Source organism: Pimephales promelas, chromosome 10, assembly GCF_988280905.1.
Source record: "Pimephales promelas chromosome 10, fPimPro1.hap1.1, whole genome shotgun sequence".
Lineage (NCBI taxonomy): Eukaryota > Metazoa > Chordata > Actinopteri > Cypriniformes > Leuciscidae > Pimephales > Pimephales promelas.
Genome location: NC_142778.1, coordinates 944,623 through 959,978, shown reverse-complemented (window position 1 = coordinate 959,978; position 15,356 = coordinate 944,623). Strand labels below are relative to the sequence as shown.

The following is a 15,356-nucleotide window of genomic DNA, read 5'->3' as shown; positions in this document are numbered from 1 at the left end:
AAATATACTTATTAGTACCCAAAATGGACAAAAGTTTTCCCTTTTGAAAAGGTACAGCCTTAGTGACGGCTTTTGTATACCTTTTTTTTTTTCTGAGAGCGTAGTTATCGTACATATTCATGCATAAAGCATGGTTCTCTCTATTTGCATAGGTAAGGTACAAACTTTAATTACTGCTCAAGAAAACAACATTATTATTATTATTATTATTATTATTATTATTATTATTATTTTGATTAAGTAGAATCTAAATAAGATGCTGTCCAAGGACAAAATAAGTATGTTAGGCTACCTTGATAATCGTATTCAACCGTTCCCTCTCTCGTTGGGACTTTTCTTCTTGTGCAACGGTGAATGTTTTTAGCTTTTCTGATCGTTGTCTATGAATCCCTCATAAAATTTGCTCTCCATGTCAAAAGATGGATCTCAACATCACACAGTCCCCGTTGAAAACCTTCAAATATTGATGTAATGGTCACGATTGAAGTAAAATGTAACTATGCAAAAATATAATAATCATATGAATAGTTTAATGTAATGTTAACCAATAAAGCTAAGTGGTTTCTTAAGTTTGATAATGAATTTGCTATGTCATGTTTATGACAGGTTGTCATGACAAAGACACTGACAGGTTATGATGTATTGGTTTATTTCAAGGGGTCATAACAAAGAATCTTAAACAATGTCATATTTGCATTAAAAACTGTCTTAACCTGTCATAAACATGCATAAACTCTACTACATATTATGTATTGTATGGCATTTATTTAAAAATGGCATTTATATTGTATGGCACAAATTATGTATTGTATGGCATTGGGTTGTCGCGCAAATCTCTTTGAGCATCTTTAATTGCAGTACCTCCTGAAAGTCCAGCTTTCTATAAAGCTCAGTTGATAAAACAGTTTACAGTGTTGTCCATTTCCAGGTTCACATATAAACACAGCTTTCACACAGTAACACATGAAGGGATTTAACAGATGATGAATGTGTCAGGGGAAGAGAAAAATGCATGTGACTTAATTAGTGACTAATATGCTTCTATTATGTCTTTTCAAATGTGCATCCCTGTCTTACTTCCAATTATTGTGTCAGCCACCGAGAGCAGGCTGTGGGCTTCATCATCGTAATGCACAAATTACTCTCTTTAGTCTAAATAAACTACACACTGTTTCTTCAAAAAGTCGGCGATAAAAAAAGCGGTAGTTATACGGAGGATTTAGTATATTGCGAGCTGTATCATGAAGTCAATGTGAAAAATATTCAAATTTTGGAAAATACAGAGAACATCAGTTATGCGATGCAAGCCAAATTCAGATTACTCTGCTCTTTCTCTAAAGACCGCATAAGCAAATGCATCAACCGATGGAGTGCATGCTCCAAATCTGTTCAGTGAACACTTATTTCTCTGATGAAATGACTTCATTATATAATCATGAGGTTCAATCCGAGCACATGCTGACAGTATTAAGATGTCTTGAACCACCACTGAGTGCAAGAAAACAGCATCTTTGAGTAAGGCTGACTTTCGACAGTCATGCCATGGATTTGCTGTGCTTTAAAGTGTGTTTGCTGAGCCGTTTGTCGTCATCACTCAAGACAAATAGGATCTGCTGTGTTTTTAATGGGCAGAGCTGATTCACTGTATACCTAATTCACTGATGAATAGTGGTGCACACTGTCTCAGATGTTACGGTGAACTGATCTGGAAACCACAAACATATCATCTATTGCAAAAACACAACTATATGCATCATATTTCAGGCCTTAGTTAAGATATCTCCACAAAAGCTTCTCAGAGACTTTATAACACATGGAAATCATCATACACACCCAAACACATCATTTATAGACATAGAAAGAGATTGTTGAATAGTAGAATTTCTGCATAACCAAATATATTGAATATAATTCATTTATAACACATGTATAACATTATTATACAGTCAGAGATTAAAAAGTGAATGATTATTTCACTGTAAATTACCGGCTGTACTCAGGGACAGAGATAGCTGTTACATATTCTTCATCATACATGTTTTTTCTCTTCATATTTGTATTTATTTTCAAATTATTGCTTATAACAAATTTATAACACCAGTATAACATTATGATACGGTCAGAAATGCAAACGTGATTATTACAATGCAAATGTCTGGCAACACTTGGGGACAGAACAATCTTCACAGATGTTTTATATCTACATGACACACATTTATGATACATTTATGCATAACATTACTATTATAATGTCAAATACATCAGGAGCAAAGAGTTATGTTACACAATCATCAAGTTATTGCTATGGAATCTATTTTATTGCTTATAACATAGTTATTACACATGTATAGCATTATTACACTGTCAAAAATGCAAAAATACAGGATTTTTTTAGTACTCAATTTTTTTTCAATACTCATAGAGACCGAAAGACAATTTTGATGCAAACTCTATAAAGTAGATGTTTTATCTCTATATAATCAATGCTTATTATACACAACACATGTATAACATTATTATACAGTCAGAAATGCAACAATTTCATTTTGATTTAGTGACTGTACTCAGGGATGTACATAATCTTCATAGTAGTATCTCTTTTTGAGCAATGCACTGCTTATAACACATTAATAACACATGGATAACATCATACTGTCAGAAATGCAAAAGCGCATGATAATTTGGAACTCAGGGACATTGATGTACTGTAAGTAATTCTCATGTTCAACAATTAACGTGTGACTTGTTTGCAATGAATAATTCATGTATAGCCTAAAGAACCTGTGCAAGCCACCTGGTAATAACAACACAGCGAAAATGACATCAATTAAACTTAATTAACCCCATTTCAAACAGTGATGAATACGTGCTTATATCTGGATGTGCCTGATCAGGGAACGCAGTCAGCGAGTTATGTAAAGGGGATCCACAGAGCTGCCCAGTATCACAGAACTGCTCACGGTGCCATTAATAGCCAGCAAACCCACATCCCAACTTAGCCAAGCCTACATCTAAAGATAGCCGTAGCATATCTATAGCCGTGGCCCACATAATTCTTCAGCTCAGCCTTACTCAGAGAGTTTGACTACAGCCAAGCGTCTGTAAGAAGAGAGGAGAAATAATGACCGCTTTTGACAATTCCACTGCAATTAAGAGCCGAGGAATCACAGGAGCCGCTGACTGACACCCATTATCCAGCTGTGTGTGTGTGTGTGCTGATTATCCAGCTGTTGAGAGCCTCAGTCGTGGTGTTGGTGAATATGCAGCATGTGCTAAGGTCTGCTTGAAGTGTTATGGCGGAGTCTGGATGAAAAGGAGGGTGTTGTGTGCTTAATGAACGCCGGAGCCCGGGCTCCCATGTATGACGGGATAATTAGCCGCTAACGGTCGGGGGGAGCACTTCAAACACACACTTCATACACTCAGCACGGGATGAGTGACACATCGCACCAATCAGGTCTGCGTGACCCAGATCATCCGCTAAAGCTCTTGCGCGGATCCATGCAACTAAAAAAAAACATGCTCCTGCGTGATTGACAAAGGATTCATGTTTTCTCTCACACATATACAGTATTGTCCGTAATTTACTCGTGGACTCAGACAAGCTCTGACTGAATATCTAATATAGGCGTCATATAGTGACGCTTTTGAAATTGCGTCTAAATCCGATGCACATGGCACCCTTTAGCGTCAATATAACATACTTCGGTTATGGGTAGGTTTAGGTCTGGTGTAGTGTTAGGGTTAGACCACTAGGAGGCGCATTCTGGCCCATATATATCTGCGTCTCATATTGACGCTAAAGGGTGCCATGTGTGTCGGGTGTCTACGCATTGGCAAAAGCGTCACCTATATGATGCCACGGGATGAGAAAGGGGTGAAATATCCCTGCTTTAGTTAAAGACACATAGGTTTGAGTTGCATTGAGTTTTATTAGATGCACTTTTGTAAGAAAATAAAACTTGACCATGGATGTCACTAAAATCTCATCTCAACATTTTATTGATTGGTTATGATCTTTATTAATCTACACATCAACATTTGTGGACAATTAATCTGAGAAACATTTTAAATGTCAATTATAAAATGAATTGTAATAACATGGAACAGAAGGCTATACTTCATTATTTTTTTTGTATATCCAATTTGTGGTTGCGTTGCTTTTGTTGTTTGTTTTTTTTCTTTCTTTTTTTTTCCCGTGAATATTTGTGACTGGATCATTGTGAAGAATTTTTGAAAAAATGTATATAAAATGTTTTTATTATATATATATATTTGGGCAAAATATGGACCCAAATGTTGGGTTAAAAATGTAATTAAAAAATGTATAGTTGAAAGGGAAAGTTGAACTTGGGTTAAAATTTTAAACGAAATTTTCCATATTTGACCCAAATTCGGGTTAAAACAACCCAGCCCCGTTTAGAGTGTGTGTATATATATATATATATATATATATATATATATATATATATATATATGCGTGATTTGATTGTGACGAACCATTCATGACTACCATTATTTGGTTTCTCATTTTCTTTTAACATGCCACAATATTGTGTTATCTATTTCATAACCCCCTAAAAGCTGCAGTGAGGCTTTATTTGACTTTATTTTTTGCCGGCAGCCGAGCGTCTGACTACACAAGACTCGATAACCTGTGAAAGCACGCTCTCGTAGCGAGCTGTGATTATCTCCTCGTAGACTCTTTTCTTGCTCTATGACATCACCTTTAATATCCATTTACAGTATCAGCTGAACTGAGTGTCTGAAGCCTTTGCTGAAATGATTTTTTTTTCTTAAGCGAATTTCATAACGATAAGGATGATGATGATGATGATGAATCCGCCAGCAGAATGTAATAAAAAGGCCGGAGCAGGATAGCACAACTAAACAGAGCGAACGATGAATTGATTTCTCTGTGCTGAATCGCTGCTTGAGCGAAATACATTAAGGAAATATTTACCAACGGTTCACTTTGAAATCAGCGTGTGACGCTGTTGCAGTAATTGTTTGCAGTTCCTAATCATCACATTCGGCCTCTAACTATGGAGAGGCGGTTTTAATAGCTCTGTTACCATAGTGCTCACATTTCAGTCAGATTCTGGGGATTCATGCTAGAGGCTGGAGATTATATAATGGATCATTCAACGGGCCTGAAAAGTTTTGCCTCACAAACTTTTTTTTTTTTTTTTCAAAAGCTATTTAGAGTTGATAGAAATTATTATTATTATTCTTTTTGGTGTGTATACTGTTACGTAATTTAGACTGATTGTGCTAGTTGTTTGAGACATGAAAACAACACTCAAAGACTTTGTACTGAAGAACTTCATAAATGCACACAATTACCAGAGCGCAGGATTTCGGGATTCAGCAGAAGTTAAACTAGGACAGCAGTTTCACTGTAATATCTCTCAGCAGGACATTATTGGAAAAAAAACACATTCAGTGATAGCGATCACAACTCACATCCGCCTTTATTTCAGATGAAATGAGAAGCACAAATACTGCACATCAACAATTGTGAAAAGTTTTGAGGTAGTCAATGAAAATAATATACATTTAAAAATAAATATTTTTATATTTTATAGACACAGTAGTGGCCAACAGTTTTGGCCATTTCTTTTTAATGAAGTTTAATAAAACAACCAAAATATGACGTAACTATTTAAATATGAGCGACCTCACTTGTACATATTTTACGAGTTTCCCAATTCTTATGAATTTGTACGAACGACCTACCCGTTACCCCACCCCTAAACCTACCCGTGACCCCGCCCCTAAACCTAACCCCGCCCCTGAACCTACACGTTACCCGCCCCTAAACCCTTCTTATGAACAGTGTGTGGTTTCTGCTAAATTGCAACATATATTATAAAATTCTATAAACTCTATTCCATTAATTCTATATTTTAAATTATTCAAGTGTCAGACACAGCTGTGATTACCTGCTGATATATATATATATATATATATATATATATATGTATACAGTATACTCTATTTAATAAATTGTGCATATATTTTTATACAGTTGCAATTATATATTTATTACTTACAATTAAAGTGATCTTTTTAGTTAGGTATGAATACAGCAGGGAATCGTCCTGCTGTAAACATATTCAATACAAATGAAAGTGACCCCAAAGCAGGACAGAGTTCAGCTGAAACACACAGAACAACAGCGGCACGTGTTTCTGTGCCTTTGCATCGCCGTTCCAGTGTGTGTTCTTCACGGACCAGTGCCACCGATGACATTTAGCGGAGGCTCTGGCGGCGAGTCAGCTGTCACTCGCAGGAATGCTAACCTCTACATGCTAACTCGCGCTATACCTGCACTTCCTCATAGACGGGGAGAGGTGTCCTGCGGTTCCCCGTACACATCATGCCTGCGCGTGTAGCCTACCTCACAGATCTCAAAAGATGTCAGTGCTTGGATAGAGATAACTCTCCGAGCACTGATCGACACTCCATAAACATAGTGAAATGATGTCATAGTGAATGTGGTTTTTTTATTTGACTAAATCCCATCTCAGCAATTTATTAAACAGTTATGCTTTTATTAATGCCTATACATCAACATTTCCCAACTATGGAAGCTTGTTTCCGCCACAGAAGGAATAATAAAAAATATAATTGCAACTTTTTATCTCACAATTGCGTGATATAAAGTCACAATTCTGAGAAATAAAGTCGTAATTGCGAGATATAAAGTCAGAATTGTGAGAAATAAAGTCGCAATTGCGAGATATAAAGTCAGAATTGTGAGTTATAAAGTCAGAATTGCGAGATATAAAGTCAGAATTGTGAGAAATAAAGTCGCAATTGCGAGATATAAAGTCAGAATTGCGTGATATAAAGTCGCAATTGCGTGAAAGTCAGAATTGCGAGACAAAGTCAGAATTGCAAGATGTAAAGTCAGAATTGCGTGATATAAAGTCGTAATTGCGTGAAAGTCAGAATTACGAGATATAAGTCAGAATTGTGAGTTAGAAAGTCAGAATTGCGAGATATAAAGTCAGAATTGCGAGATATAAAGTCGAAATTGCATGTTTTAAAGTCAGAATTGCGAGAAATAAAGTCAGAAATGCGAGATAAAGTCATAATTGAGAGATAAAGTCATAATTGAGAGATATAAATTCAGAAATGCATGATAGAAAGTCGAAAATGCGTGTTGTAAAGTCAGAATTGTGAGATATAAACTATTCTGAGGGGGGATTTTTTTTTTGTTTTTTCCCTTATAATTGGCCTGATAACTTGCAATTGCGAGTTTATATCTCACAATTCTGAGAAAAGATGTCAGAATTTTGAGATAAACCTTGCAATTATGTGTTATAAAGTCATAATTGCGAGATGTAAACTCGCATTTGTGAGAAAAAAGTCAGAATTGTGAGATAAAAAGTCTCAATTCTGTCTCTTTTTCTCACAATTACGACTTTATTTCTCAGAATTCAGACTTTATTTCTCAGAATTGTGACTTTATATCTCAGAATTGCGACTTTATATCTCGCAATTGCGACTTTATATCTCGCAATTACGACTTTATTTCTCAGAATTCGGACTTTATTTCTCAGAATTGTGACTTTATATCTCAGAATTGCGACTTTATATCTTGCAATTGCGACTTTATTTCTCAGAATTCTGACTTTATATCTCGCAATTGCGACTTTATTTCTCACAATTCTGACTTTATTTCTTGCAATTGCGACTTTATTTCTCAGAATTGTGACTTTATATCTCGCAATTGCGACTTTATTTCTCACAATTCTGACTTTATATCTCGCAATTACGACTTTATTTCTCACAATTCTGACTTTATTTCTTGCAATTGCGACTTTATTTCTCAGAATTGTGACTTTATATCTCGCAATTGCGACTTTATTTCTCACAATTCTGACTTTATATCTCGCAATTACGACTTTATTTCTCACAATTCTGACTTTATATCTCGCAATTACGACTTTATTTCTCACAATTCTGACTTTATTTCTCAGAATTGCAACTTTATATCTCAGAATTGCGACTTTATTTGTCACAATTCTGACTTTAATTCTCACAATTGTGACTTTATATCTCGCAATTGCTACTTTATTTCTCAGAATTGCGACTTTATATCTCGTAATTGTGACTTTATATCTCGCAATTGCGACTTTATTTCTCACAATTCTGACTTCATATCTCACAATTGTGAGATAAAAAGTCGCAATTATTATAATAATTTTTTTATTCAGTGGCGGAAACAAGCTTCCATACGCAACAGTTAATCTGTGAATGATTTAAACATACGTTTAGCGTTTCTAGGATTTATATAAGTTGCAATTTAGCAGTAAACACACACTGTTAAAGTACTGTGATTCAGTCCTACCAAACCATATGTTATTGTGCCATTATTTGATTTATATATTCCAATATAGTGTAGTATAATCTATTAGAAACACTTTATAATAGACTATTGAGTGAATGATTCAATGACTTTCTCATAAAGAATCTCTCATCTGTGTTTTTTACTGAATTATTTGGTGTGTTTGAAGCAATCAGATTATTGAAGATTCAGGGAGCTTATTTTTGTATCTAAAATGTATCTCAATATTAACTTGCTTATTATAAACATATTGTTTTTCAGAAATGCAGAAAGGCCAGTTTGGTGTCATTTGCAATACCAGATATAATCGTTGCAAACTGCAGGTCTTTCAGCCCACAACGTGCAGTTTTCCTGGAGCTGGAGCCGGTGTGTAATTTATCCGAGCGTCAGCTGAAAGCGCCGGAGTGGGAAGAGGAATCTTTCCTGAGATGAATAATCCAGCTGCAATCTCTGCCATTATGAGGGCCGAGGCCGACAAAAGGATGTGATTTTTACCCTATAGACTGTAATTACTATCGCAGGTTCTCATTGTGCTCCTTCCATTTAAAACGCAATGTGTCCCAACGCTAATGACTTCTTCCTGATGTGTTCATTCATCCTTTACACTTAGGCAATCTGTTTACCCAATAATTTACTCCATAGCTGCGCATCTCGGAGGAAAGGCTCGGGGATTACTGCTCATTGTGGCTGCGTCGAGCCCATCTGTGACCTAGAAAGGTTTCGCAGACCCTTTAAGCTTGCGCTGCTATAGTTAAATTGCTTCAGGAGCTGTTGTGGGGTGAGGGCATCGCTCATTTGAATGATTTTGTTTACCCCGAGGAATGCCAGCGAGCCGCGGGAACGGAGGCGGCTGCTTCCATGATTACGCCGCGCAACGGACATTATCAGCAAAATTAGCCGTTTTCTGTTTCTGTTAGCACTTTGTGTTGTTCTTTGAAGGGGGGTAATTTGTGCAGTGTTAACACACTTTCTTCTGCCTGTGTTAAATGTAGATAGACATCCGGGCCGACACAGCAGGTAAGGGCTCAAACTATGGATTTAGATGGCTAAACGGGACTATGCTGTATTAAAATATGTGAAATAAGCATGCATTGAATAATATACATCAAATATGAGCTGTGATACAGTGTTTGTTTTGGAATAAAAAAATAAGTCAAGTGCCAATGACCCAAATAAACTGTACATTTCCCAGCATGGGAGTAATAAATCAGGATTTATTTTTGACCAGATCTGACCTGCGCTATCTCACGACCAATTCGTACGAATTCGTACGAGTGATTCAAAAGCGGCTAATTCGTACTAATTCATATGACCTCACTCGTACGAATTTGTACGATTTGTCTAAATCCACGTGACGGTTATGTTTAGGGGCGGGGTCAGGGGTAGGTCATTCGTACAAATTCATACGAATAAAATAAAATAATGTACTAAATAATGTAATAAAATATGTACGATTTAGCAAAATCGAGTGAGGTCGTACGAATTGTTACGAATTAGCCATCTCGTAAAATTCGTACGAATTCCCGTGAGATCGGGTTGTATCTGACCTATTAAACGACTTGTGCTCGATTGCATAGCATGTTTAAACCTGTTAATTTAGAAGTTATCAGAAGAAGCACTGTTTGATGACCAGTAGCAGACGGGGAGTGTTCAAGAAACCTTTTATTCTTAAAAAAATAAAGGTTATTTATTTGTCATTATGGTGGATCTATGGAACCTCTTATAATGCCAAAAAAAAATTGTTATTTATAGTGAATATACAAGTCTTGATGTTGTAGAACAGGTTTTCCTGCTTGAATGTTGATTATTCTCCTCATATTCTCCATTGTTGCGGCTCCTCTCTTCCCAGTCTGTCAGTAACGCTCTGTTTACTTGAAGCCCCTCCTTCTGAAAGCCACACTGTGCTCTGATTGGTCGGCTGGAGCGGTGTGTTGTGATTGGTCGAACGCTTCGAGTGTGTTTGGGAAATGACAATAACCACCAGTTTAACACACTACTAACTAACTCAACCAGGCCCCGCCCCTTTATTCTGCGCATGAATTATTATAATGAGGAATATTGTGACGTGTTCGTTCCAGCAACTCAAGACAGATACACAAAAGCACAATAGGTCATCTCTAAGAACTGTTCACTAAAGGATTATTTCGGGAACTAAAAATGTTCTTCTGCGGCATCACTGTGAAAAAAACAAAAACTCTCTTGCAAACTTTAGATTTAAGAGTGTACGTGTGGTGCCTCTAGAGGCTCAGAAATTACACACTTCAGCTTTCAATTGGAATTGGAAATATCTTTTACTGACAGTGTACTTGTTCCTGTGAGGATGTGCTGCACTTCCAATTAATATTAAAAATGGCATGAGTCATAACGGACATAATATTGATAAAATTATGCTCCTCTCTTGGATGACAGGGGTTTGTGAAATGTGTCTATCCGTGCCAGACTATCCGGAAAACATTGATTGAATTAAATCCTGCTTTTGCGGGACGAGTAATCTAGTAAACAAAGCTATCTCATCCGCCCTTGGGCCAGCAATTCATCTCCCATGCTCGGCACCTCTGTGTGTGTTTTTAAGCTTCCCAGCCTTCATCCATACGGTACACTGCTCAGGCAAAGACGTGATTATTATGTGCATAGACTGAAACCCAAAGGGGTTTAAACATTTCTGATTAACATCAATGTTAAAAACAGCTGTAAGTTATCATAACTAGTCGTTATATGATTTATTTGGACAATGACAGACAGCGTTGGACAACTATTGGGTGGCAGTGATGATGGGAACATTATTAAAAATGTCACTCAATCCAAAAACCTTGTTTCTGAGCCAATTCATCATTTGATTGGTCTAATAAATGTGCAATCTCTCACTAACGAGGTTTTGTGAGTGGTTTCAATCATGCAGGACATCATGTTTCTCCTTTCATGCACAATATTGGGTGGGAAAACATCTTAAAACAAAGGGAGGTCCAATAACACAGTAAACGAAGCAATTATGTGAAGTCAAGCTGTCGTGGTCCATACAAACTCAACAGCAAACTCGTGCTTAAATATAGTATCACCCGTTCAGTCAGTGATTACAGATAGAGATGAGAAAAAGTGTCTCAGGCAACTCGTCTGTTAAATCAGTGAGCGGATCACGGAAACACGGGCCCTCCTCTGGCTTTCACTGCGGTGTAATCAGGGATTTAGAGCTCCTAATTGCTCCTTTGGAGTCATTGTGCCGGATAAATGAATTAGATTTTTAATCCCTCATGCCAGCAGGGCATTTTCATCTGATCCTTCTGTGTTTATGCCACAAAGTGACAGCAAAAATGCACACCTAAACCAAGAAACCGTGTTACACAGGTCTGAAGAACATTTAGATGCAATTATCCTCATTTTTAGGGCCACAGAAATAGCCTTTATTCAGATCGGAAGTGGAATGAGGAGACCAACATTGGGGAAGAAATGCATGATTTCAGCATGCACATCTGAACCGTTTGGACCGATATTACAGAGTTTCTCATTTGTAGGCCGATTTTTGATTGATTGGAAATGTATTGTTATCTAAAGTTAATGATTTCATAATATTGTTATCTTTTGCAAATCTCAAAATTAAAATCTATTTTTCATACTGTGCATATCTGAACAAGTATGGGATGCCTAAACTCACCTGTGTTTATTTATGTATGTATTTAATTATGATCTATTCAGATTTTGCTTAAAAAAAGGTTTGAATAACATTCACTGGTTATCTGCCATGACATAAAAAAATATAATTGTTGTGTCAGTATGTGCAATAAATTTATCTTGAACACAATTTAAACACCATTATATATTAGTTCAAACGTGTGTTTTTTAAGGGAAAAATATTCAATAAAGGAAAGATCCCAAATGTGCTGTATGTTTGTGTGTAGATAGATAGATAGATGATGGATAGACAGATAGATAGATAGATAGATAGATAGACAGACAGACAGACAGACAGACAGACAGACAGACAGATAGATAGATAGATAGCTAGATAGATAGATAGATAGATAGATAGATAGATAGATAGATAGATAGATAGATAGATAGATAGATAGATAGATAGATAGATAGATAGATAGATAGATAGATAGATAGATTGATTGATTCTGAGCGAATCATGAAAGCCCACGCTGGGAATCACAAAATAATTGTGAAAAGTAATTTCATATACTGACACTTCCATCGAGTATTGTGTTGGACAACGAGGGCCCTGTGAGTCAACTCAATTCCATTTTTGTTCAAACAGTTTAATAAAATGAATCATGATCCGAGGATCACTTTCCGAGAGGAACTGAAGTTGACCAAAGTTAAATTAGACTGACCTTCGGGGTGATGCTAATGCATCTTTGATGATCAAGGAAGGAAAACCCATTATTTCATCACTCTCTCTCTCTCTCTCTCGCTCGCGCAGGTGGTGGGTCAGATCGACAAACTCACATCTGATTTCGACTTGGACCTGGAGCCGGACGACTGGACGGTGGCGACGGCGAGCAGCACTTCGAGTAGCGAGCGAGGTTTGGGTGAGGCCTTCAGACTGGACTTCCTCGGCCAGGACATGCTCTCGGACGGCTGGGACTTCTGCAACTTCTTGGAGTCGGTGAACCGGAAAGCGCACAGGGATGAGCCGGACGAGGCCCGGACGAGGCCCGCGACGGCAAGCGTTTACTCGCAGATGAACGGGGGTCTTCCCATCCCTAACGGACCTTTAATCATCACACCGGACTCCTCCAGCGAAGAGGCGTCGAGCTCAACGCACAGCCAGAAAACCTCCCGAACCTCCGGGACTCGAGAACGGGTCCGCTTCAGCGACAAGATCCTCTACCACGCCTTGTGCTGCGACGATGACGAAGACGAGGAGGAGGACGGCGAGGAGGACGACAAAGGCGAGTGCGGGACGCCGGATACGGACAGCGAGCCGAGTCCGTTGGCCAGTTCTCCGATCCCGCCGCTGTCCTCCTCCGATCTCTACAACTGTCGGGAAACGGCGTCCGCGGACCCGTCGCCGGTAAAGCGCTCTCTGATCGGCTCTCACACGCTTCCGAGGAAAGGTCTTCTAAACCCGGGCTGCCGGAAAAAACTCTTACGCAACAGCAGCACACAGACGGTTTCGGATAAGAGCACGCAGACTGTCCTGCCGTACGTCCCCGCCAAACTGAAGAGCAAGGACCTCTGAGAGAACACACACGTTTGCTTATACGAAAACAAGACTGAACTGAGGCAGGATTACGAAGAACTATATACTATTTAATATTAAATACATAGATAATAGATTAAAAAAAAAACACTAATGAATTACTTAATAAATTATATATGGGAAAATTTCAAGACTTTTGTCCTGCATGAAACGCTCTCGTCTCTTTCTTCTTACATTATCAGAGATGGCCTTTGCTTGAAATGTATTAATAATCAGCTCACACGACAACTTCGGTACGTTTCACAACTACACCGCTGACCAAGGCTGCATTTATTTGATCAAAAATACAGCAAAAACAGTAATATTGTGAAATAATATTACAATTTCGAAAAGAAATTAAGGTTTTTGAGGAAAACATTCCAGGATTTTCTTTTTTCAGGACCAAACGGTTCAAAGTCCAAAAGACACTTTCAGTGCAAACTGTTTAAAGGGCTTTAAACGACTCTCCTATTCCAACTTGTTTATAAAAATGATCAAATCCTTTCTCGAGTAAACTCGTTCATTTCGTTCATTGAACGAACCAAATGACTCTAAAAAAGATTCGTTCATTTTGACGAACAGGAGAGTCACGAACGCGCATCACAGAACAGAGCAAGGCGAGCATTTGAGCTTATAAAACTTAAACTTAGTTATTTATTCATTAAATGAGTGATCGTTTCGCTAGATAAGACCCTTATTCGTTTAAATCCCTTTGAACAGTTTGCACTGAAACTCCCAGTTTGGACCCCATTGAAGTCCATTATATGGAGAAAAATCCTGGAATGTTTTCATCAAAAACCTTAATTTCTTTTCGACTGAAGAAAGAAAGACATGGACATCTTGAATGACATGGGGGTGAGTAAATTATCAGCAAAAGTTTTTTTTTTAAAGTGAACTACTGCTTTATAGTGATGTAAAGATTTAAAAATGTAAAGATTTATATTTCAAATAAACTGTTTTTGTGAACTTTCGATTCCTCAAAAAATCCTGCAAACATTGTATGAACTGTTTTAATGTATTTTTGATCAAACAAATGTAGATGTCTCACATTAAAAGAAATCTTAATCATTCCAAACATTTGTAAAACCTAAAATCTGGCGTTTTTGAGGGTCGCTCTCACGGTTCAGAGCCTTTGGTTCGGCCGGATGAGGGAAGAGATAAAGCGGCGTGTTTTGAAGTGCCTGCGTTCCTCTCTGACATTTACTCTGCTTCTCTCCTCTCGGCGGGGAGGTCGGGGCCGTCGGGGGGACGACTCGAAGCTCGGCGCACAAAGCCCCGATGCGAAAGGTTATGTCTCCCCATTCTTGTGCCCAGTGGGGATTGTGAACTCAATAGTGCTGTGTTTTATTCAAAGGGATGTTGCCAATAGCGCAGCCGATCGATCCTCGGCCCTCGTCTCTCGGCTTGGAGGGTCTTTAACAAAAACCTGCCTCTCTGTTAGAGCTCCTGGTATTTACTCTACAGAGCAAAACAATCCTGTGGTGGGAAGAAATGTGTGAGTGGGTGGAGAGAGAGAGAAATTATACATTAGAGGCAAACGAAGGGCAAAGTAGCCCAGCAAAATGAGTGTTTGAAGACAGATTGTTGTTAATTACCCTCTCAGAGTAATCATTTACTCGGACTCATCTCCCGTGGGAGTAGAGACGGTCAGGCCGATGGATCCCGAACGAAAACCTCCGTCAACAAACACACTTCTTCCTTTTCGACACAAGACGTTCTCGATCTCGTGGATCCTGAAGGCGGGTCGTGAGGTCAGGTCGATTGATCGATGCGGATTCTGTAGGTTCCCAAACCGGGGTATGTGAACAAAATGCT

The 15,356-nt window shown here is 38.1% G+C and overlaps 1 protein-coding gene across 1 annotated transcript in view; it reads left to right on the top strand.

The window, feature by feature from the left end:
- The window catches only part of insyn1 (inhibitory synaptic factor 1), a 61,473-nt gene extending 47,823 nt beyond the window's left edge, over positions 1–13,650 (top strand). Inside the window, exon 4 of the mRNA XM_039647663.2 lies at positions 12,780–13,650. Coding sequence (XP_039503597.1) covers positions 12,780–13,541 — 762 coding nt within the window. The 3' untranslated portion in view covers positions 13,542–13,650. The remainder of the gene's footprint in view (positions 1–12,779) is intronic.
- The last annotated feature ends 1,706 nt before the right edge of the window (positions 13,651–15,356 follow it).